Source organism: Maylandia zebra, linkage group LG3 (genome assembly GCF_041146795.1).
Source record: "Maylandia zebra isolate NMK-2024a linkage group LG3, Mzebra_GT3a, whole genome shotgun sequence".
Lineage (NCBI taxonomy): Eukaryota > Metazoa > Chordata > Actinopteri > Cichliformes > Cichlidae > Maylandia > Maylandia zebra.
In genome coordinates, this window is record NC_135169.1 from 18,091,014 (window position 1) to 18,116,612 (window position 25,599).

Sequence of the window (25,599 nt, forward strand, 5' to 3'; positions counted from 1 at the left end):
ATAGATAGATAGATAGATAGATAGATAGATAGATAGATAGATAGATAGATAGATAGATAGATAGATAGATAGATTGATTGATTGATTTTGAAGAGTCAAATTAAAATAGGTTCTTTGCTAAGTTGTCTGTTATGTGTAGACACAACAATGGTTTTCCTGTTTTATGCTTGAATGGAGGGAACAGAAGGGTATATAAGGCTGTAGCAGTTTAGCGAGGTAGTGTGGGGCAAGACAATTAAGGTATTTGAAAAAAAATGTTTAAATTAAGAAGAAATTAAGATTTTTGGCAGTATGTTGAGCAAGGCTAAAATGAAAGAAACATGCTCATATTTACATTTGCCAGTTAAGAGGTGTTTGGCAGCAATTTGTACCAACTGTAGATGAGTGATATAGGAATCACTAATCTCCATATAATGTACATTACAGAAATCGAGTGGTAGCAAAGATAACTGTCTCAAAGTGCTGCCCAGAAGGTATTGGCTTTATTTTGGCGAGCTGCCTAAACTGGAAAATGGTCAGTTTTACCACTGTTTTGATTTGACTGTCAAATTTGAGTTCAGCATCCACTTTAATCCTGAGGTTTGTGATAGTTGGCTTTATGCACTGAGCCAAGCAACACAAATATACAAAGGGGGTCTAAGTGGAATTGACAAACATCATCACTTTTGTCTTCTTTGTATTATAATTTAAAAAGTTGAGAGCCTCTGGGCCTTTATATCTTCACACACACTTGAGCATCAGTCTGGCAGAATATGCGAGAGAGAGAAAAGAGAGAAAAATCTGGTTATCATCTGCATAACAGTGAATGAAATACCATATGGCTCAGTTTTAGAAAAGGGAGTCTAAAACTAGGCCATATGGGACCCTGCAGAAAAAGGGAGTGCGGGAGGAATCAAAGTCACCAAGACTAACACAGAAAGCTCCATTCACCAAATAGGATCTGCACCACTCCTATGTGCTTGATGCTCCAAGCAACAGAGTAACATTACATGATCCACTTTGTCAGATGCTGCAGTCCAATGTAAGAGCAAACCAGTCACCAAAAACAGTGGCTAAAAATATGCTATTATGTGAAATGTGCAACATTCTGTAAAGTGATGTAATGTAAGGGGAAATTAATGGAAAGCATACTTTTTGCCCCCAAGTTAACAGTTTTTGTTCATTTGTTTTCCTCATCCTCTGCATCACTAAGTGTTTTAGCATTGAATTCAAGCGATTTCTGAGTTTTGGTGTATCCCATTCTTTAAGCAGCACTTTGTGACAGTGGAAAGGAAAAAAGGTCTTTGCAGAAGACAGAAACTTCCAACAGAAGAGACTCAGGGAGGGTGACGATCTGTACCCACGAGGTGGTGATAAGAGAGACAGGATAAAAATGTGTTTGGAAGATTTTTTAATTCAATTGGTATTTCAGGGTGTTCACTAAGCACTTTCTAAAACAACATCCTAATTGATGATGAAGCCATTTACTTGTCACTGGCAGTTGCCTGCAGCGATATTGGAACACTTCCAACCATACGTACAATATGCAAACATCACATTAGGCAGACAGTTCAGAACAGGTAGCGTCAAGAGAAAAAAATGAAATCTACAACAAAACAGGAGAATGGAGGAGAGAAAAAGAGAACTCTTCTCAGACTGAGTTCCTAGTAACACCATGAAAAATCATCACAAGCAACAGGGTAGGGTATGGGTTTTCCGGTGTGGACAGCAGCATGCTGTGGGTACTCCCAGCCTGTCCCATCACTTCGAGCAGCTAGCTTTGTGGGGTTTTGAACAGCTGTAACCGCTTTCTTCAATCTTCAATAAGCAATCATGGTTCCAAATAGGTATAAATCTTTTATGTCCTCAAGCGACAGTCGTACAAGGCAGACAACATGCCACTGCTCCCACCCATCCATCATGTATCCAGCAGGAAACATCCCTCCAGGACTATCGGGCTCTCCTGCACCCTGGCTTCTCGTTGAGAAAAGGGTGTCAATTGCATTGAGGGACCAGTTGATCAAACCCATTACTCTTTAGGTTTTAGAGAACAAGACTCTCTGAGGGTCAACATTAGACCACACTAGACAAGGACATAGAAGCCAAGCAGGAAAGATAAGGTGAGGTGATTTAGTTTAATGCATGACTGATGGTGCCAACCAGAGTGGTTATGGAAGAGAGAGTGAGTCTTTAGCTGGGAGCAGGGCTTTAAAAACATCCTCATACAACAGTAAATATAGTAACTATATTTCTCCCATGCTAATTTCATAGTGTAAATTATGATAGAGTGCTTTAAAAAACAAACAAACAAACAAAAAAGACCACAAAATGCAAAAGACTGCAGGCTTTAGATCATTCTTGAATTTAACTGGAACTATATTTATTTATTAAGGGTGTTGCTCACTAGTCCTTCTCTAAAGCAACATCCTGATTCAGATTCATGCATGACTGACAGTTGTTTTCTGTTTGTTTTCTTTTAATGGGAGTTAGTAGCACAAGTCTGTATCTGTAACAGTGGCTTTGAAAGCATGGTGAATTACAGTAAATACTATAACTATATTTCTCTCATGAAAACGCTCATCAAAAGATCCAATCTGTTGTTCTGAAAAGCAGTTTCACCCCTGTTCTTTTTTAGTACTCAGGCCTTCAGAGACTATGGTCTGTATTTATATAGCGCTTTACTAGTCCCTAAGGACCCCAAAGCGCTTTACATATCCAGTCATCCACCCATTCACACACTGGTGATGGCAAACTACATTGTAGCCACAGCCACCCTGGGGTGCACTGACAGAGGCGAGGCTGCCGGACACTGGCACCACCGGGCCCTCTGACCACCACCAGTAGGCAACGGGTGAAGTGTCTTGCCCAAGGACACAACGACCGAGACTGTCCAAGCCGGGTCTCGAACCAGCAACCTTCCGATTACAAGGCGAACTCCCAACTCTTGAGCCACGATCGCCCACTACACCGGACTCAGTAGTCATTTCACAAAACCTTTATTCATCTTCAGTTATGCATGCATCTTCTAGAAGGGGAGATGTGCAAGGCCCTCTGCAGATCTTCACTGCTTTGTCTGTTTTAACCAGTTTTATAGAAGCGACTCCATCATAAAACCCACATGGTGTGTTGTACACTCTGTGTTTGTGTATGTATGCGCGAGCACGTGAGTGCCTGTGTGTGTACGTGAGTGAGTGTGTGTGTGGGTGTGTGTGTGTGCATCATAACAGTTAAAGCACTGTGTGTGTCTTTGTATATGTCACTTTCTGTTGGGCATAAAAGTCCATTTCCCCTCACCCAAGCTACACCAAATTACTTTAGAAAACATACAAAACCGAGTTAACATATTACAAACACTGAGACCCCCACTCTGCATCCACTGGGTCATTGGCCTCTTGTTGTCTTACTTTTACAGCTTAAGCATGTGGAGAGTCTCCTGCAAACCTACTTCTAAGTAATGACAGTTATGAGCTTTATTACATTCAGGTACAAGTATCCCCCAACTGTAGCTTCCTGTCTCCTTTTATGACAGGATGACCCCCAGTATCCATAAATTCCTCTCCCTCTACACAATTACACACACTCAGGCCTATAGCTACACCAAACTGAAACACACAGACATTCACACATCCTTCCCTTTTCCTCTGATCTACAGCAGAACCCTCTCATCTAACAAATTTAACACATCATATTTTAATTATGTTTTCTTTTACTCACACTGTACAAGTGATGATGGCAGGGTGGAAATACATTTTTTTGCCTATATCTTCCCATTCAGGGTGTAAACTAGGGTAGTCTAGCCCCAGTTTCATTGGTTGAGCCTCCAACATTTACAATATAATATAGTCATTTTTCCAGAAAATAAATAATAATCAATTTGTCATTCTACCATTATAAAGAATTAGTGTTCAGTGTATGCTCGGCTTAAATTGACTTCCATGGGCTTGTTCTCAGCTGGCCTCAAGCAGGGTCAGCTTCATCATGTGAAAGTATTTGTGAAAGGATGCTGCACAGGTGTGGTGTCTCTGTGGTCTATTATTGTTAGGACTAGCCACAAACATAATGTGTTGTACACGTCAAGTGACATGTAGAGAGAAATCCACAATAGACAATGATTATTTGCTTTTGTTTATATATCCACTGCCTTGAGTACACATGAATGTTATAAAGTTTGCTTTGCTTATTCTGGAGAAAGGTCAGGTGAGCTGTCTCTGGAACAAACAAATTCATTGGATAAGGATGAGGGTGTTGTCAGGCAAATAAAAGCTTTGGATCATGTTTGAATTAGTCATTTATACTGATTTGAAGCTGCATAAAGTTCCTGAACGCAGGCAAACTGACACTGAGAAGGACAAACAAAAGGTATTTTCACAGAAGATTTCTTTATTTTATTATTAATTAATAATTAATAAGTATCTATGAAATATCAGTACAGTACATTATGAGCTGACTGCAAATGTAACATTTCCTAATATATTTTTCATATGTTATCATCAGATTTAATTTCTGCACCATGAAGATGCTGACTGTGTTTCTGCATGTGTGTGTCATGATGACTTTCACACACAGTCTGTGTGAGTATTTAAAACACAGAAGTTCCTCTCTCACTTTTTCTACATTATCTATACATGCACACTGTATATATAGAATATACATGCAAAACATAACCAGAGAATGGAATATCTTAAATTTTGTCTTAAACCCATGTTTGTAAAAAAAAAAAAAAGTGTCAAGGCTTTGCAAAACTGAATTAAACAATCGGAACTTTTTCTTTGTCTAAACATGAATGAGAATCATTGTACAGTAATTTCATATAATATCTAAGCCTATGTATAGATATACCATGACTATACTGTATATAAGGACATGCTGATCAATTTGAGTTTGATTTGTTTGCATTTTGCCAATATCGCTTCACTTCTGTGAGTAACTTGCATCACAAATTTTCTACTTCTTTTTAATCACTTTTGTTACTAATCACAAACAATATTTGTGTGTCAAATAAAATGTATTTTAAACTGTCTTTGCAGCTGTTCCAGAGGAAACAACTGTGCCAGGTGAATATAAAGGTTGTCTTTTAGTGGGAATATACTCTATTTTGATCCACTAGTAAATAATTAAAGCGATTAATCTACAATACTAACTGCAACCAAAAACATCAACTAATGCAGATGGAGACTGTTTGGGAGTACTGCCATAACCTTCACTTGGAGTACATTACTTCTTTTCTCCTCCAAAAGTCAGGCATACAGAAAGTCTACACAGCAGACTCATTTTCATGTGTTCTTCTTTATCTACGATTTGTTTTTAAAAATATTGTACAATAATGTAATATAATACACATTATAAGCTTGTGTAATCATACATTTATTATACTGTACATAAGGACATGCTAAGTGACATAATTCTTAGTTTACATTTTGCTAATATCTCTTCACTTCTGTAATTTACCTGCATTTTGTATTTCTTTTTAATGTTGTAAAACGTAGAAGGTAATCAATGACACCACAGCAATGATACACTGAAAAAAATATCTGTGGTTCAAACTGTCTTTGCAGCTCTTCCAGAGGAAACAACTGTGCCAGGTGAATCTAAAAGTTGTCTTTTAATGAGAATAATTTTTTATCCACTAGTAAATATTGAAAGTTTTTACCCCATGAAGTTAATTGCAACAAAAGAACATTTTAACTCATGCAGATGGAGACAACTGGGGAACACCACCATCTCCACCATCTACAGAAGGTGGGTATACTTATTGGAGTATATGGATTTTTTTTTTTTTTTTTCCTTCTTTAAAATTCAATTTGAACATAAGGAAAATCTACACTGCAGACTCAGTTTCATGCTTTCTTCTTTATTTGTTATTTGTTTGCAGATGACTCATTTGGGGGCTGGCATCCATCTTGCCCAGATGGATGGAGTATGCACAGTCAACAGTGCCTCATCTTTGTTCCAGAAAACATGACCTGGGACGATGCTCAGGTAACAAGGATGACTTTTTTCCTATTAATAAATCTTACATTTTCTTGGTCACTCCATGCTGTTTATCTCCATCGTAGAATAACTGTCACTCTCATGGAGGACAGCTTGCATCTGTGTATGATGACTTTCAAGCTTATGAGATTCAAGCGGAGCTGAAGCGTGCTGGACATGATCATGGAGAATTTTGGGTTGGAGGCCATAATAGTCCAGGGGTAAATAGCACGATGTCTAAGATTTTGAGAAACAATTGTTTTTTTTTATGAATATGAATTTATATAATATTTTATTTTGCTTTAACAGAATCCTTCTTGGTCCTGGAGTGATTATTTGGGAATGTCTGCTTTTGCTGACTTTTGTAATGGAGACACAGCCGAAGATGAGCACCACTGTTTGCAAATAACTTTTACTGGTAAGTCTGTCAAGTGTTTAAAAAAACAAAACAATCTTATTTGGATTCATTTATTTTGATTATCACTTCAAACTCATTACTACTCTATCAAGTGTTTTAAAAGTATGTATTAAAGTATATTTTTCTTTTCTTATTATTGCACTGAGCATTGTTTCTTATCCTAGAATATTTACAGTTTGTGTTCCCAGTGATGCATCATTAAATAATTGAGATTTTAGAAATAAAAAAAAAAATACAGTGTTCTGAAGTTACACAAAGCTATCATGTTATGTTCAAAACTTCTATGTACTGGGTTATTAATATGTGGATTAATGTTGTCCACTCACTAAGATGTTAATTGTGCGGTACAAAAAATAACTGTAAGTATTGTGTACAAACATGGTGGGTGAAACAGATTAAAAAGACAGGGACATTTATATATAGGCACAGAACACTGAATTGAGTAACATAAATGGCTGTGAATCAGGAAGTAAAACAGCTAATCACTGTTTGTGTCAGTCTTCTTGACAAATACCCTTTAATGTAAATACCATTACCATTTACAAATACTGTAATTTCACAGTTAGTACTGAACAAACTAAAATTACACTTATTTGCTAAACATTGTCACCCCATGTTGGAAACCTTTTTAGTCTGAGTAGCACTGACTGAGTGTGATTTTTGTGTTTTATTTTGGTTTTCTTGCAGAGGAAAAGAGTGGATGCTTAGAGAGCATGGACTGTGAAACTGAGCTCCCGTCTATCTGTGGAAACATTATTATGTAATTGTGAATCAACTCTATAATGCATCAGTAAAAAGCACAATGATCTGTGTTTTTCTTTCTCAGTGCTGTTTCTTTCTCTGTATTTCCACACCATCGCTATGATGCAAGCAATCAGGCATCATGTGCAATGAACTGGAGCTGAATTTTCTGTACGATTAAAAGAAAGCTTTCTGTAGACCTTTACTTTGTAGAGTGAACTGTATTTCATTCTTAAATTAAAACTATTAGCATTGAAAGAAATTTCCTCTGTGATGTGTTAATCACCCTACCATAAGCAATTGAATACTTCTTTTTTTTTTTAATTCATGTCCAAATGCCCCGAAGGAGCTGTGCCTTCCATGGGATGAGATTTTTATTCATGGTGACATAGAAACTGTCAATCATGTTCTTCTGACAGCCAGCAGGGTGGAGGCATGGCTACCGACCCTGCTGGTTACAGAGATGTTCCTCCAAACTGCAGCATGTCTGGGTTAAGATAAGGAAAGTCAATGGTAGACACCAGAATAGGCTGCAGTCTGACTAAAGTATTGTAAACTCACTGAAAACTCATTGCTCTTAATTATCTGAATTATCCATTTAAAATATATTTGGTTAGGTTGCAGTCTTATCTTTAAGTTTGTTCCTTAAATTTATAAAGAGTCGATGGTTGACAGAGAACATATCAGGGTAACACTTTATAACTTGACGCTCAAATAAAGCACAAGTACCCTGTACTTACAGGCAATTTGCAGGCAACAAGTCAGGTTTCTGCAGGAAACAATGAAACAAGTGCACTGTAAGTACCCTGTACTTTCTGGGGTGTGAGCCATATTATGGATTCACTTAATCTCATTTAATTTTGAAGTGTTTTCCTGGGAAACAGATGCAAATTCTTCTGTAAATAACTTTAAGTATCGTAGCAGCCTAAGCAATTACTAGGTAAGTCGTTGTGTCCTTGGGCAAGACACTTCCACTATACAAATACAGGGCATTTAAAAAAAATAAGCTTTCACAATAAATTGCCATATGAAACAATCCTTACACTCAGAGCTCTGATGGAATTCACAAGTTCTTTTTTTTCCTTTTCAATTTGAAAAATGTCTTTGACTTTGTGAGAAAATGTCCGAAAAATTCCTCATACTGTCAGCATATTTCTGCATAGTCGCCCCAACTAGTAGAAAAGCTATGGGCTCAAATTGTGGTCATAAATATTTTGTACTTGTAAATCAGAAAGTCTAGTTGTGAACTGAGTTTTGTAACCTTCAAACCATTTTTTTTTTCACTTTTATTTAAATCTATAATGTGTGACTTTAGCACTTTAACATTTAAACCTCCAAGAAATTCTGTAATCAGTAAGGCTAGAACGATCTGAAAAGGTTTTTGTGGTTCAGATGTCAAGCTTTGGTCATGGTACTTCAGCATCTAGCCAGCACTAAAGACAACAAACTGATGTAAAACATAACCAGGACAGAATCCACAACACAAAACCTCAAGCCAGTGCAACAATCTTACAATGACTAAGGGAGTGGTTCAGGCTAAAATAGTCACTCTGATGACCCCACGAGGACCAGACTGGTTAATATTGCAGATCTTTGGCAAGGTTTAACATCTGGGTGGGGAAGCCTGGAGGGAAACCGATGCTGTAAGAGCTAAATAAAAAAAACACGCCCCAAAACATAAACACACATACAAAAGCAGGGAGAAAAAGAGTAAGAAAGAGAGTCAGACAAGGCAGGCCAGCGCAGGAAGACTCCGGGATGATGACCTTTTCATATTGTGAAATATACTGCAAAACGAGCTTTCGTCTAGGGGTTCCATTACCCTTACTTGTATTTTTATTAATTTGACTGATTGGCATTTATAAACTATATAATAAAGAAAAACACATTTTTTATTAGGTTTTTTGAGTTAGTATTTAAGTGACTGCTTGTGAAAGGTGAACAGACAGGGGGACCGGCCACCCTACCTGTGTAAGGAAAAGAACTTGAGTTACAGCTGGTCACATTTAATCATTTGTGTATAACCTAAATTATTCGTATATGTAAAAAGAGAAGTGGTAACAGTAGTGATGGGTCCAGCAACACTGACGCATCGACGCATGTATCAAGCTCACCTAGCGATGCCTGTATCGGTGCGTGCGTCGCTTTAAGAAAAAGTCACGTGATCGATACAGCTGCTGTATCGCTAATTGCCAACGTGCCAAACTGTGTTTAAAAGGTACCGCATCCATATCTGCCAACAGAATGAGTCGCCACCAAAAAAAAAACAAACAAAAAAAACGACAAAATTACTCTGGCAAAGATAAAAAAAATAATAATAATACACATCTCTCCATAACAAAATGGAGCCCGAAAGAAAAATAAATGTTTCTGCTGTCTGGGATCATTTTGATCTTTTAACTGCAAATAAGGTAATAGTTTGTCTGCCTTTGTTTCAGTGTAATCTATCAGAATAGAAAAAAACAGCAATGTGACTTGAAGTGTAAATTATTTATTTCATTTTATGCAGGTTAAATGTCACATCTGTTCTGCATTTCTTACACAAACAAAAGCACCTCCCCAGTGTTTAGGCATTACAGAGCCAAACATGAAAATGAGGAGACAAACACACCAAGAATGAACACTGGTAGGCCTATATAGACACTGTGGGATTATAATATTACCTTATGCCATGTTAGACCCCTAATTAAAGGTTGTGAATTATTATGTAGTTTTAGTTTGCATTATTCTCCTGAATTAGAAGAAGGTGATAACTATTACATTTGCATTACATTAGACTGCTGATTTATTGTGAATGAATGATATTGTTTTATGATGCATTATACTGCTGAGTTATAAGAAATACTGTTCACAGAAAGTCATCGCCTTATTTGTCTGATTAGAAGAGAACAGAACATGCTGGAGTTTTCTGCCCCATCTCAGCAGGAGCAGATAAACAGGGAGCCAAGGTCGTAGCTTAGGCGCCGTGTGAGAGAAAGAATGTGAATGTTTAGGCTTTTATGATTAGGTGGGGCCACTAGAGGCTATAAGAGTTTGATCAATGCTCCACCATTTTGAGATCTGATGCTGTCTGCGTACGGTGTCCATCTCCCACGCGTGTACATTAAAATCATCGTTTGACTCAACCCGGCCGGACCAGTGTTGTTATTGTGGTTTTTCCTCTTGTATCCATCTCCAATATTTGAATCCATAACAACACTGAACATCTTTATCATCATTTTTTTTTTAATTAATATGTGTTTTATTATTTTCATCTAGGAAGACTGCTCTGGACCAGGCAGTCCTGAATTTTATTATAAAGGACTGCCAACCCCTTAGTATTGTGGAGAGAGAGTGTAACGTACTGAGGGAATAGGAAGACATCTTATCAGAACCTTATCCACCTGGCTTTACAGCTTTTGTGTACCCCAGCTTCATCTGTTCCTGTGAGTTTTCCAAAGCTGGGGAAATGGTGTAAAAACAAAAACAAAAAATGCAATAGACTGAATGCAAAAACATTGGATAAACCTATTTTTCTGAATAGAAATTTATAATAAACTCTGAGTCAAATGGGTAATATTACATTCACAATACTTTCATTTTAATTTTCACTTAATGTCATTCATAATATATTTTAAACATGTCTACAATATTTGTAATATAGAAGATATAAAATGATTCCATGGAAAGTACAATACCTTACAGTGTATACAGTGTATATAAGTATGACTAGGTCATTGAATCAGTGTCTGTTGTGAGTCTCAAGTAAGTTGCCTGCAATGATATTTAAGGTCCAGCAGGTGTCAGTATGGAGCAAAACTGTGTCGACACAGTGTCGATGCAGTTTGGGGAATGTGCTGAAACGCTTCACGAGGCCTCATCTACCCATCAGTAGGTAACAGTACTGACCTTTCCTGGTTGCTTCTTTTCTGGAACAAAAGAATACAAGCAGCTCAATCACCTGCTTATGAGCTCCTGGAGCAAACCAATGTGCCAGGCTAGGGGAGTGGGGTTAAGGTGTTTTCATGTATATAGAAGTGGTTGAAGTTATAATGTTATTGAGTAATGTATAGGAGTTGTTACAAATCTGAATATGTCGATCATATGTTATATTGTGGTTGATGTTTGCTCATGTGGAGGTTTATGTTTTCATTTCTTATGCTGACCCCCAGACTTGGGCTATTCCAGATGCTCACCTGAGACAGGACGAGTATAAAAGGAAGCCAATTGCTTGCAGATAGGTTGGATTTGTTACTGTGTGTTGATGTGTAAACATGTATTCTCTTTAATAAAGTCCTCCAGTTGATGGATGCATTTTATTCCAGTCTCGTGCCATTTTATTGTAGGTGACCCATGACTGCCAGCTAAAATTGACACTCCTGGACTAAAAGGAATGTAGATAAAGTGCAGTTATTATGGCTAGTAAACCCATTTGTATGTATTTTTGTATGTATGTATGTAATCAAGATGCAAAAGACATCTGTCCATTCTCAGTCTATTGTTGCCATTTATCCAAGTCCAGGTTGTAGGGACAGTGGTGTAAACAGTGATGCCAAGATGTACCTCTCTCCAGCCAACTTAGAATAGAATAGAATAGAATAGAATGCCTTTATTGTCACTATACAGTTGTACAGTGAGATACAGAGCATCTCCTACTCAGTGTAAACATGCTGGGGGGGTACAGTTCTGCAGCGCTATGTACATATGGACAGTATTAACATAGGGAAAAACATATATATATATATATATATATATATATATATATAGAATGTACAATATACAAGCCGTAAGTAATATGTAATAAATTGTGTTATGTATATACAGTTGAGTTATTGCACGTGGAATTGGTATAAATTCCACTCTATCTGCTTTGGTGCAGCTGCCGTACCATACCGTGATGCAGTAGGTTAGCAGGCTCTCAATGGACGAGCGGTAGAAGGTCAGCAGCAGGTTGGCGTTCAGCTTGTACTTCCTGAGGACTCTCAGGAAGTGCAGCTGCTGTTGGGCCTTCTTGACGACCGCTGAGATGTTTCCTGTCCAGGAGATGTCAGCAGAGATGAGGACACCAAAGAACCGGAAAGTGTGGACCCTCTCCACACACTCCCCGTCAACTTCTTCAGTGATTTGATGAGGACACCAAGGCACCAAGCCAGTCAAGGGAAATAATATCTTCAGTGTGTTGTGAGTCTGCGCCTCGATCTCCTAATGCCTGAAACATCTAACCTCCAGCCAAGGCTAGACTCGTCACCCCAGCCCAGGCACCTTGTGGAGGAGGCTAATTTCTGATGGTGTATCGGTAGACCCATACATACACAGTTTGTGGCTAAAGGCGAATATATGATCCTTGACCATCCATACATCCATCCATACATCAATCAATCAGTCCAGCAATCGGTCTAATGTGGAAAAGTCAAAGAAGATGGATAGATGGACTCTAATACCATGTATTTCCCCATTGCCACAGAAAAAGTTTTTTTTTTGTTTGTTTGTTTTTTTATTGTTGAGCGGTTATGCTCTGTGGATCCTCCTCTTTGAACATCAGTCAATAGATGAAATTATGACAAAATGAAGTAATTTTATGTATTGAAATTCTGCTTTTAGCAAAACTTTTGTCCAAAAACGAACTTTTCTTTCTGTCTTGTCTGTATCATTAAAATGTTAAACATTGAAATGTGTGAGTAGACCCATGAACATGTGACCAGTTTCATTCAAAGGCATCCAGCTATTATTCTTTTCTCAAACAACCAATATATGTTCATCCACCACTGTGTAGTCAAAGTAGGTACATATTTAGTTTTAAACTCAATAGGATTCACTCTAACTAAAGAGTTAAAGGTAATCAGCCAGAAATGCATATATCTAAATGCAGAAATGCATTTAGATATATATGTGTGTGTGTGTGTGTGTGTGTGTGTGTGTGTGTGTGTGTGTGTGTGTGTGTGTGTGTGTGTGTGTGTGTGTGTGTGTGTGTTTATAAATTTGGACTTGGCTATTACATGATCTTCAGGTTTTGAGTACTTGTGATATGGCTTATTTTTTCAGTTCCCATTTGGTGTTGACACACGTTTTTAGGTCAATGTGTATTGCACTTGAATACACTGAAGAAGTCTTGGTGACCTAAAGAGTCCCTAATTTTTTATAGTAATACAGAGGTCATCCCAATTTTCTATTCAAGTATTAGGACATATCATTTATAACTGGATTTACTTTGTTACTTTGCCTTGTCCATTGTAGTTGCAGTATCTGACCACATGATGGGGCCGTGGTCAACATGATACAAAAAAGGTATGCATAAAGCTTCTGTGAGTTATTTTTAACTTTTTAATGTTTCACCTTAATTCAACTGTACAGAGACAGCCAAAAAGTTAGGAATACTGGTTATAGAATCCACAAAGTATTTTAAAAGGTGATCAAACTGTCATGCCTATGACAACATTTTTTTAATTGTCCAGAGTTTGGACTAGACGGACATATAATTAAGACTGATAACAGAACCAGCACTTGCAGATAAATATAAAATTCCCCAATGAGATGTAACACAGACAGATACTTGACTGAAAGCTTCAATTGCACAAAAGACCAAAAGAAAAGAGAAAACAAAACAAGAAAAACAGAAGAAAGAACAGTTTTGTAAGATCAGTGCTATAATAAAACAACCAGTCGGCACTTGTTAAAGACACAATGCCTAAAAGACAATGTAGCTTTTGTTGATTTGTAATTGTGATGTTTAGATTGGGTGCTACCAAGAAAGGAAAAATGTAACTGGAAAATGAAAGAAGTAGGAGACAGCATAACACAAACACTATTATACATTGGTTTGTGTTTTCATGGGAATTTTATGCTTCAATGTCAGCCCAGATGTCTTGATTTTCCTTAGCATAGAGAGATGGCTGATGTGAGTTACATTGCAGACATCACAACACTTGGAATCTGCAAATTTTAAAAAATAAATTCAGTAATTTCATTTAAAAAATTATTCAATGTCAATCTTTCAGAATCACTAATAACTCAATAATGCTTCATAGTGTGACATTATAAAGTTCTACCACACTGATATGGCTTTTGCTGAGATTTGATGGTATATAAATAAAACTTAGCTAAACTGAAGCAAATGTTCCTGTTATCCCTGGGATTACTTTGGGATTGACCTTTAAGATCTGCTCCAGTCATTACTTCAGCTCTCTGTACTTTCTCTTTATTAATTTTCTTGTGGCTCTTCTTCCACTGGGATTGCCACATCTACAGTGGGGCAAAAAAGTATTTAGTCAGCCACCGATTGTGCAAGTTCCCCCACTTAAAATGATGACAGAGGTCAGTAATTTGCACCAGAGGTACACTTCAACTGTGAGAGACAGAATGTGAAAAAAAAAATCCATGAATTCACATGGTAGGATTTGTAAAGAATTTATTCGTAAATCAGGGTGGAAAATAAGTATTTGGTCAATAACAAAAATACAACTCAATACTTTGTAACATAACCTTTGTTGGCAATAACAGAGGTCAAACGTTTACTATAGGTCTTTACCAGGTTTGCACACACAGTAGCTGGTATTTTGGCCCATTCCTCCATGCAGATCTTCTTGAGAGCAGTGATGTTTTGGGGCTGTCACCGAGCAACACGGACTTTCAACTCCCGCCACAGATTTTCTATGGGGTTGAGGTCTGGAGACTGGCTAGGCCACTCCAGGACTTTCAAATGCTTCTTACGGAGCCACTCCTTTGTTGCCCGGGCGGCGTGTTTTGGATCATTGTCATGTTGGAAGACCCAGCCTCATTTCATCTTCAAAGTTCTCACTGATGGAAGGAGGTTTTGGCTCAAAATCTCACGATACATGGCCCCATTCATTCTGTCCTTAACACGGATCAGTCGTCCTGTCCCCTTGGCAGAAAAACAGCCCCATAGCATGATGTTTCCACCCCCATGCTTCACAGTAGGTATGGTGTTCTTGGGATGCAACTCAGTATTCTTCTTCCTCCAAACACGACGAGTTGAGTTTATACCAAAAAGTTCTACTTTGGTTTCATCTGACCACATGACATTCTCCCAATCCTCTGCTGTATCATCCATGTGCTCTCTGGCAAACTTCAGACGGGCCTGGACATGCACTGGCTTCAGCAGCGGAACACGTCTGGCACTGCGGGATTTGATTCCCTGCCATTGTAGTGTGTTACTGATGGTGACCTTTGTTACTTTGGTCCCAGCTCTCTGCAGGTCATTCACCAGGTCCCCCCGTGTGGTTCTGGGATCTTTGCTCACCGTTCTCATGATCATTTTGACCCCACGGGATGAGATCTTGCGTGGAGCCCCAGATCGAGGGAGATTATCAGTGGTCTTGTATGTCTTCCATTTTCTGATGATTGCTCCCACAGTTGATTTTTTCACACCAAGCTGCTTGCCTATTGTAGATTCACTCTTCCCAGTCTGGTGCAGGTCTACAATACTTTTCCTGGTGTCCTTCGAAAGCTCTTTGGTCTTGGCCATGGCGGAGTTTGGAGTCTGACTGTTTGAGGCTGTGGACAGGTGTCTTTTATACAGATGATGAGTTCAAACAGGTGCCATTCATACAGGTAACGAGTGGGGGACAGAAAAGCTTCTTACAGAAGACGTTACAGGTCTGTGAGAGCCAGAGATTTTCCTTGTTTGAGGTGACCAAATACTTATTTTCCACCCTGATTTACGTATAAATTCTTTACAAATCCTACCATGTGGATTCATGGATTTTTTTTTTCACATTCTGTCTCTCACAGTTGAAGTGTACCTCTGGTGCAAATTACTGACCTCTGTCATCATTTTAAGTGGGGGAACTTGCACAATCAGTGGCTGACTAAATACTTTTTTGCCCCACTGTATCACAACTGTGGTCTTCTGCTTTTTGTCAGCCACAAATGTGTCTGGTTGGTTAGGCAATAGCTGCTTGACTTATCTTAAAGTGGAAGTCCCACAGCACCTTAGCCCTGTTGTTCTCAGATACATTTGGTATCGGGACTAGGCTGTCTTTTTGAAGCCACTGGTAGGATTTCATGATGTTAACCATTCGCTCTATCTGTCCATTGTAGATCACATGCAGGTGCTTGGTCGTCCATGACAGTTCTTCTTCCCATTCACCATCATGTCTTCTTGATTTATTTTCAGAATTTCTGTGTTTCATCCTGGATCGTGACACTTACTAATCCTCATCCTCCCTCTTTCAGTTCCTCATAGAGCCTCAGGGTACTGACTTTGATTGGAGACCTCCATGCATTATGACAACTTTTTGTGGTGTGATATTAATGGCATCTCCTCCTGTGGCCAGTGTGTCTTAACTTCTGGAGCCAGCTCGCGTCGTTCACGTCAAAGATCCGGCTCTAAGAGCCATTTCGTTCGCGACCGACACATCACTATTGCTCAGGTTGGTCAGCCTGGTCTTCAAGTCCTGGTATACTCCCCTTTCAGACAGGAGCTGGTTCTTTGGTTATTTCCAGTCTTAATTTTGAAATCAAATTTTGAATTAGTTTTAGTCATAATTCAAATATCTAAATTATTTTAGTCTAGTTTTAATTAATTATAGCAGACTAAATCTAAAGTTGTTTCATTAGACTAAAATAAAAAGTGTAAAAGTTTTTCGTGTTTTTTTCCCACTGAGAGTTGCTCTACATGGTTCACAAACTCTTATTTTCTATGAAATTAATTTCAAAATGACTCCATATGTCTACATATGAACATACACACACCCACAATGGACAACTGTACCCTCAAACACAATAATAACATGGACTGAACCACCACTCACAACCACTAGCACTTTATATAGCCTCTGTAGAAACTATCTACACCCTCACTTATCTTAACTGCACTACTGTATAGCTCTGTGTAAATAATCATTCTGTACATACGATAATTTTTAACCCTACAACTGTTTACAACTTGCATAGTTCCCATTTCTGTATAGCTGTATATCTCAGATTTCTGTAAAGTTATTTATTTCATATTCTGTAAAGTTTTTCATATTTATATCCTGTTCATAGCCTGTACATAGCTTGTACTCACTACAGCCTGTACATACTTATAGTTATAGAATATTCACAACATACTTCATACCGTGTACATTATAACATACCATAATAGACCCATTTCTGTAATATACTTACATATCTATACTATTGCTAATATATATTGTAATATATCTATATCACTAAAGCACTTCTGGATGGATGCAAACTGCATTTCGTTGCCCTGTACCTGTGCATGTGCAATGACAATAAAGTTGAATTCTATTCTATTCTATTCTACATATGAACCATGTTTTTAGTTATTTAAAGATGCTATGAAGTACATAGTCAAGGTGGTATCACACTGAAAGTGTCATTCATTCATTCACAAACACTGAAATGCAATGCATCTTTTTAAGCAATCATCCACTCAGGGATTTTATTGTGTTTGCACAAGTTAGACCAAAATAACTTATGAACTTAGAAATTATGTACCCAAACCAATGATAATAGTGTGCTGACATCTACCTCTTTGTGAACAACATCAAACACCAAACCTGTACTTTTGAAGTACACTTCTCATTTTACTAGGTTAGCACACCACACACTCCGTCATTTGCATCAAGGAGTTTATATAGGGGGAGAAAACTGATTGTTGTGGCAGGAAAGACACGTTAACTTTCAATGTGAAGCATTTATGTGCTTCTTATTGCAAAGATGGCTCTTACTTAAGCTGAGGGTGAGTGTTTATTACCGAAAGTGTGAAGTCTCCTCCACTGCTTAAAATCTGTACAGGTGTATGTGGAAAACTTGAATGTAAAATGGGTTGGGTCTGTCACACATGTATTTATTTATTTTTTTCAGATAGATAGATAGATAGATAGATAGATAGATAGATAGATTGATTTTGAAGAGTCAAATTAAAATAGGTTCTTTGCTAAGTTGTCTGTTATGTGTAGACACAACAATGGTTTTCCTGTTTTATGCTTGAATGGAGGGAACAGAAGGGTATATAAGGCTGTAGCAGTTTAGCGAGGTAGTGTGGGGCAAGACAATTAAGGTATTTGAAAAAAAATGTTTAAATTAAGAAGAAATTAAGATTTTTGGCAGTATGTTGAGCAAGGCTAAAATGAAAGAAACATGCTCATATTTACATTTGCCAGTTAAGAGGTGTTTGGCAGCAATTTGTACCAACTGTAGATGAGTGATATAGGAATCACTAATCTCCATATAATGTACATTACAGAAATCGAGTGGTAGCAAAGATAACTGTCTCAAAGTGCTGCCCAGAAGGTATTGGCTTTATTTTGGCGAGCTGCCTAAACTGGAAAATGGTCAGTTTTACCACTGTTTTGATTTGACTGTCAAATTTGAGTTCAGCATCCACTTTAATCCTGAGGTTTGTGATAGTTGGCTTTATGCACTGAGCCAAGCAACACAAATATACAAAGGGGGTCTAAGTGGAATTGACAAACATCATCACTTTTGTCTTCTTTGTATTATAATTTAAAAAGTTGAGAGCCTCTGGGCCTTTATATCTTCACACACACTTGAGCATCAGTCTGGCAGAATATGCGAGAGAGAGAAAAGAGAGAAAAATCTGGTTATCATCTGCATAACAGTGAATGAAATACCATATGGCTCAGTTTTAGAAAAGGGAGTCTAAAACTAGGCCATATGGGACCCTGCAGAAAAAGGGAGTGCGGGAGGAATCAAAGTCACCAAGACTAACACAGAAAGCTCCATTCACCAAATAGGATCTGCACCACTCCTATGTGCTTGATGCTCCAAGCAACAGAGTAACATTACATGATCCACTTTGTCAGATGCTGCAGTCCAATGTAAGAGCAAACCAGTCACCAAAAACAGTGGCTAAAAATATGCTATTATGTGAAATGTGCAACATTCTGTAAAGTGATGTAATGTAAGGGGAAATTAATGGAAAGCATACTTTTTGCCCCCAAGTTAACAGTTTTTGTTCATTTGTTTTCCTCATCCTCTGCATCACTAAGTGTTTTAGCATTGAATTCAAGCGATTTCTGAGTTTTGGTGTATCCCATTCTTTAAGCAGCACTTTGTGACAGTGGAAAGGAAAAAAGGTCTTTGCAGAAGACAGAAACTTCCAACAGAAGAGACTCAGGGAGGGTGACGATCTGTACCCACGAGGTGGTGATAAGAGAGACAGGATAAAAATGTGTTTGGAAGATTTTTTAATTCAATTGGTATTTCAGGGTGTTCACTAAGCACTTTCTAAAACAACATCCTAATTGATGATGAAGCCATTTACTTGTCACTGGCAGTTGCCTGCAGCGATATTGGAACACTTCCAACCATACGTACAATATGCAAACATCACATTAGGCAGACAGTTCAGAACAGGTAGCGTCAAGAGAAAAAAATGAAATCTACAACAAAACAGGAGAATGGAGGAGAGAAAAAGAGAACTCTTCTCAGACTGAGTTCCTAGTAACACCATGAAAAATCATCACAAGCAACAGGGTAGGGTATGGGTTTTCCGGTGTGGACAGCAGCATGCTGTGGGTACTCACAGCCTGTCCCATCACTTCGAGCAGCTAGCTTTGTGGGGTTTTGAACAGCTGTAACCACTTTCTTCAATCTTCAATAAGCAAGGACTGAGCCAACTCAAATCAGCAGGAACCCTGTTATCGTGGTTCCAAATAGGTATAAATCTTTTATGTCCTCAAGCGACAGTCGTACAAGGCAGACAACATGCCACTGCTCCCACCCATCCATCATGTATCCAGCAGGAAACATCCCTCCAGGACTATCGGGCTCTCCTGCACCCTGGCTTCTCGTTGAGAAAAGGGTGTCAATTGCATTGAGGGACCAGTTGATCAAACCCATTACTCTTTAGGTTTTAGAGAACAAGACTCTCTGAGGGTCAACATTAGACCACACTAGACAAGGACATAGAAGCCAAGCAGGAAAGATAAGGTGAGGTGATTTAGTTTAATGCATGACTGATGGTGCCAACCAGAGTGGTTATGGAAGAGAGAGTGAGTCTTTAGCTGGGAGCAGGGCTTTAAAAACATCCTCATACAACAGTAAATATAGTAACTATATTTCTCCCATGCTAATTTCATAGTGTAAATTATGATAGAGTGCTTTAAAAAACAAACAAACAAACAAAAAAGACCACAAAATGCAAAAGACTGCAGGCTTTAGATCATTCTTGAATTTAACTGGAACTATATTTATTTATTAAGGGTGTTGCTCACTAGTCCTTCTCTAAAGCAACATCCTGATTCAGATTCATGCATGACTGACAGTTGTTTTCTGTTTGTTTTCTTTTAATGGGAGTTAGTAGCACAAGTCTGTATCTGTAACAGTGGCTTTGAAAGCATGGTGAATTACAGTAAATACTATAACTATATTTCTCTCATGAAAACGCTCATCAAAAGATCCAATCTGTTGTTCTGAAAAGCAGTTTCACCCCTGTTCTTTTTTAGTACTCAGGCCTTCAGAGACTATGGTCTGTATTTATATAGCGCTTTACTAGTCCCTAAGGACCCCAAAGCACTTTACATATCCAGTCATCCACCCATTCACACACTGGTGATGGCAAACTACATTGTAGCCACAGCCACCCTGGGGTGCACTGACAGAGGCGAGGCTGCCGGACACTGGCACCACCGGGCCCTCTGACCACCACCAGTAGGCAACGGGTGAAGCGTCTTGCCCAAGGACACAACGACCGAGACTGTCCAAGCCGGGTCTCGAACCAGCAACCTTCCGATTACAAGGCGAACTCCCAACTCTTGAGCCACGATCGCCCACTACACCGGACTCAGTAGTCATTTCACAAAACCTTTATTCATCTTCAGTTATGCATGCATCTTCTAGAAGGGGAGATGTGCAAGGCCCTCTGCAGATCTTCACTGCTTTGTCTGTTTTAACCAGTTTTATAGAAGCGACTCCATCATAAAACCCACATGGTGTGTTGTGCACTCTGTGTTTGTGTATGTATGCGCGAACACGTGAGTGCCTGTGTGTGTACGTGAGTGAGTGTGTGTGTGGGTGTGTGTGCATCATAACAGTTAAAGCACTGTGTGTGTCTTTGTATATGTCACTTTCTGTTGGGCATGAAAGTCCATTTCCCCTCACCCAAGCTACACCAAATTACTTTAGAAAACATACAAAACCGAGTTAACATATTACAAACACTGAGACCCCCACTCTGCATCCACTGGGTCATTGGCCTCTTGTTGTCTTACTTTTACAGCTTAAGCATGTGGAGAGTCTCCTGCAAACCTACTTCTAAGTAATGACAGTTATGAGCTTTATTACATTCAGGTACAAGTATCCCCCAACTGTAGCTTCCTGTCTCCTTTTATGACAGGATGACCCCCAGTATCCATAAATTCCTCTCCCTCTACACAATTACACACACTCGGGCCTATAGCTACACCAAACTGAAACACACAGACATTCACACATCCTTCCCTTTTCCTCTGATCTACAGCAGAACCCTCTCATCTAACAAATTTAACACATCATATTTTAATTATGTTTTCTTTTACTCACACTGTACAAGTGATGATGGCAGGGTGGAAATACATTTTTTTGCCTATATCTTCCCACTCAGTGTGTAAACTAGGGTAGTCTAGCCCCAGTTTCATTGGTTGAGCCTCCAACATTTACAATATAATATAGTCATTTTTCCAGAAAATAAATAATAATCAATTTGTCATTCTACCATTATAAAGAATTAGTGTTCAGTGTATGCTCGGCTTAAATTGACTTCCATGGGCTTGTTCTCAGCTGGCCTCAAGCAGGGTCAGCTTCATCATGTGAAAGTATTTGTGAAAGGATGCGGCACAGGTGTGGTGTCTCTGTGGTCTATTATTGTTAGGACTAGCCACAAACATAATGTGTTGTACACGTCAAGTGACATGTAGAGAGAAATCCACAATAGACAATGATTATTTGCTTTTGTTTATATATCCACTGCCTTGAGTACACATGAATGTTATAAAGTTTGCTTTGCTTATTCTGGAGAAAGGTCAGGTGAGCTGTCTCTGGAACAAACAAATTCATTGGATAAGGATGAGGGTGTTGTCAGGCAAATAAAAGCTTTGGATCATGTTTGAATTAGTCATTTATACTGATTTGAAGCTGCATAAAGTTCCTGAACGCAGGCAAACTGACACTGAGAAGGACAAACAAAAGGTATTTTCACAGAAGATTTCTTTATTTTATTATTAATTAATAATTAATAAGTATCTATGAAATATCAGTACAGTACATTATGAGCTGACTGCAAATGTAACATTTCCTAATATATTTTTCATATGTTATCATCAGATTTAATTTCTGCACCATGAAGATGCTGACTGTGTTTCTGCATGTGTGTGTCATGATGACTTTCACACACAGTCGATGTGAGCATTTAAAACACAGAAGTTCCTCTCTCACTTTTTCTACATTATCTATACATGCACACTGTATATATAGAATATACATGCAAAACATAACCAGAGAATGGAATATCTTAAATTTTGTTTTAAACCCATGTTTGTAAGAAAAAAAGTGTCAAGGCTTTGCAAAACTGAATTAAACAATCGGAACTTTTTCTTTGTCTAAACATGAATGAGAATCATTGTACAGTAATTTCATATAATATCTAAGCCTATGTATAGATATACCATGACTATACTGTATATAAGGACATGCTGATCAATTTGAGTTTGATTTGTTTGCATTTTGCCAATATCGCTTCACTTCTGTGAGTAACTTGCATCACAAATTTTCTACTTCTTTTTAATCACTTTTGTTACTAATCACAAACAATATTTGTGTGTCAAATAAAATGTATTTTAAACTGTCTTTGCAGCTGTTCCAGAGGAAACAACTGTACCAGGTGAATATAAAGGTTGTCTTTTAGTGGGAATATACTCTATTTTGATCCACTAGTAAATAATTAAAGCGATTAATCTACAATACTAACTGCAACCAAAACCATCAACTAATGCAGATGGAGACTGTTTGGGAGTACTGCCATAACCTTCACTTGGAGTACATTACTTCTTTTCTCCTCCAAAAGTCAGGCATACAGAAAGTCTACACAGCAGACTCATTTTCATGTGTTCTTCTTTATCTACGATTTGTTTTTAAAAATATTGTACAATAATGTAATATAATACACATTATAAGCTTGTGTAATCATACATTTATTATACTGTACATAAAGACATGCTAAGTGACATAATTCTTAGTTTACATTTTGCTAATATCTCTTCACTTCTGTAATTTACCTGCATTTTGTATTTATTTTTAATGTTGTAAAACGTAGAAGGTAATCAATGACACCACAGCAATGATACACTGAAAAAAATATCTGTGGTTCAAACTGTCTTTGCAGCTCTTCCAGAGGAAACAACTGTGCCAGGTGAATCTAAAAGTTGTCTTTTAATGAGAATAATTTTTTATCCACTAGTAAATATTGAAAGTTTTTACCCCATGAAGTTAATTGCAACAAAAGAACATTTTAACTCATGCAGATGGAGACAACTGGGGAACACCACCATCTCCACCATCTACAGAAGGTGGGTATACTTATTGGAGTATATGGATTTATTTTATTTTTTTTCCTTCTTTAAAATTCAATTTGAACATAAGGAAAATCTACACTTCAGACTCAGTTTCATGCTTTCTTCTTTATTTGTTATTTGTTTGCAGATGACTCATTTGGGGGCTGGCATCCATCTTGCCCAGATGGATGGAGTATGCACAGTCAACAGTGCCTCATCTTTGTTCCAGAAAACATGACCTGGGACGATGCTCAGGTAACAAGGATGACTTTTTTCCTATTAATAAATCTTACATTTTCTTGGTCACTCCATGCTGTTTATCTCCATCGTAGAATAACTGTCACTCTCATGGAGGACAGCTTGCATCTGTGTATGATGACTTTCAAGCTTATGAGATTCAAGCGGAGCTGAAGCGTGCTGGACATGATCATGGAGAATTTTGGGTTGGAGGCCATAATAGTCCAGGGGTAAATAGCACGATGTCTAAGATTTTGAGAAACAATTGTTTTTTTTTATGAATATGAATTTATATAATATTTTATTTTGCTTTAACAGAATCCTTCTTGGTCCTGGAGTGATTATTTGGGAATGTCTGCTTTTGCTGACTTTTGTAATGGAGACACAGCCGAAGATGAGCACCACTGTTTGCAAATAACTTTTACTGGTAAGTCTGTCAAGTGTTTAAAAAAACAAAACAATCTTATTTGGATTCATTTATTTTGATTATCACTTCAAACTCATTACTACTCTATCAAGTGTTTTAAAAGTATGTATTAAAGTATATTTTTCTTTTCTTATTATTGCACTGAGCATTGTTTCTTATCCTAGAATATTTACAGTTTGTGTTCCCAGTGATGCATCATTAAATAATTGAGATTTTAGAAATAAAAAAAAAAAATACAGTGTTCTGAAGTTACACAAAGCTATCATGTTATGTTCAAAACTTCTATGTACTGGGTTATTAATATGTGGATTAATGTTGTCCACTCACTAAGATGTTAATTGTGCGGTACAAAAAATAACTGTAAGTATTGTGTACAAACATGGTGGGTGAAACAGATTAAAAAGACAGGGACATTTATATATAGGCACAGAACACTGAATTGAGTAACATAAATGGCTGTGAATCAGGAAGTAAAACAGCTAATCACTGTTTGTGTCAGTCTTCTTGACAAATACCCTTTAATGTAAATACCATTACCATTTACAAATACTGTAATTTCACAGTTAGTACTGAACAAACTAAAATTACACTTATTTGCTAAACATTGTCACCCCATGTTGGAAACCTTTTTAGTCTGAGTAGCACTGACTGAGTGTGATTTTTGTGTTTTATTTTGGTTTTCTTGCAGAGGAAAAGAGTGGATGCTTAGAGAGCATGGACTGTGAAACTGAGCTCCCGTCTATCTGTGGAAACATTATTATGTAATTGTGAATCAACTCTATAATGCATCAGTAAAAAGCACAAAGATCTGTGTTTTTCTTTCTCAGTGCTGTTTCTTTCTCTGTATTTCCACACCATCGCTATGATGCAAGCAATCAGGCATCATGTGCAATGAACTGGAGCTGAATTTTCTGTACGATTAAAAGAAAGCTTTCTGTAGACCTTTACTTTGTAGAGTGAACTGTATCTCATTCTTAAATTAAAACTGTTAGCAAAAAAAACAAAAAAAACAAAAAAAAACAAAAAAAAAAACAAAAAAAACAACTGTTAGCATTGAAATTTGTCTGTGAGTTATTCACCACTAACATTAGCAAATTGAATACAAAATGGGGTTTTTTAAAGTTTATGTCCAAATGCCCCAAAGGAGCTGTGCCTTCCATGGATGAGATGTTTATTCATGGTGACATAGAAACTGTCAATCATGTTCTTCTGACAGCCAGCAGGGTGGAGGTATGGCTACCGACCCTGCTGGTTACAGAGATGTTCCTCCAAACTGCAGCATGTCTGGGTTAAGATAAGGAAAGTCAATGGTAGACACCAGAATAGGC

The 25,599-nt window shown here is 37.8% G+C and overlaps 2 protein-coding genes and 1 long non-coding RNA gene across 3 annotated transcripts; all 3 read left to right on the forward strand.

Moving 5' to 3' along the window:
* The first annotated feature begins 4,286 nt into the window (after positions 1-4,286).
* On the forward strand, positions 4,287-5,033 carry LOC143417010 (uncharacterized). Its single transcript, XR_013097243.1, has 3 exons — positions 4,287-4,338; positions 4,474-4,550; positions 5,007-5,033. It is a non-coding gene; the product is annotated as an uncharacterized LOC143417010 (long non-coding RNA).
* Positions 5,034-5,853: 820 nt separating this feature from the next.
* On the forward strand, positions 5,854-7,348 carry LOC143417011 (lactose-binding lectin l-2-like). Its single transcript, XM_076882651.1, has 4 exons — positions 5,854-5,958; positions 6,036-6,170; positions 6,259-6,367; positions 7,055-7,348. The coding sequence occupies exons 1-4, from the start codon at positions 5,899-5,901 to the stop codon at positions 7,129-7,131; spliced, it is 381 nt and encodes a 126-aa protein (XP_076738766.1). The 5' UTR covers positions 5,854-5,898; the 3' UTR covers positions 7,132-7,348.
* A 16,409-nt stretch (positions 7,349-23,757) lies between these two features.
* On the forward strand, positions 23,758-25,227 carry LOC143417012 (lactose-binding lectin l-2-like). Its single transcript, XM_076882652.1, has 4 exons — positions 23,758-23,862; positions 23,940-24,074; positions 24,163-24,271; positions 24,960-25,227. The coding sequence occupies exons 1-4, from the start codon at positions 23,803-23,805 to the stop codon at positions 25,034-25,036; spliced, it is 381 nt and encodes a 126-aa protein (XP_076738767.1). The 5' UTR covers positions 23,758-23,802; the 3' UTR covers positions 25,037-25,227.
* The last annotated feature ends 372 nt before the right edge of the window (positions 25,228-25,599 follow it).

What these genes read in the sequence shown, in the direction of transcription:
- LOC143417011 (XM_076882651.1), top strand. Translation starts at nt 5,899, where the DNA reads ATGCACAGTCAACAGTGCCTCATCTTTGTTCCAGAAAACATGACCTGG. An exon ending in GAGGCCATAATAGTCCAGGG is followed by an intron (nt 6,171 to 6,258) that starts GTAAATAGCACG and finishes TTGCTTTAACAG; the next exon opens with AATCCTTCTTGGTCCTGGAG. An exon ending in TTTGCAAATAACTTTTACTG is followed by an intron (nt 6,368 to 7,054) that starts GTAAGTCTGTCA and finishes GTTTTCTTGCAG; the next exon opens with AGGAAAAGAGTGGATGCTTA.
- LOC143417012 (XM_076882652.1), top strand. Translation starts at nt 23,803, where the DNA reads ATGCACAGTCAACAGTGCCTCATCTTTGTTCCAGAAAACATGACCTGG. An exon ending in TGACCTGGGACGATGCTCAG is followed by an intron (nt 23,863 to 23,939) that starts GTAACAAGGATG and finishes TCTCCATCGTAG; the next exon opens with AATAACTGTCACTCTCATGG. An exon ending in GAGGCCATAATAGTCCAGGG is followed by an intron (nt 24,075 to 24,162) that starts GTAAATAGCACG and finishes TTGCTTTAACAG; the next exon opens with AATCCTTCTTGGTCCTGGAG.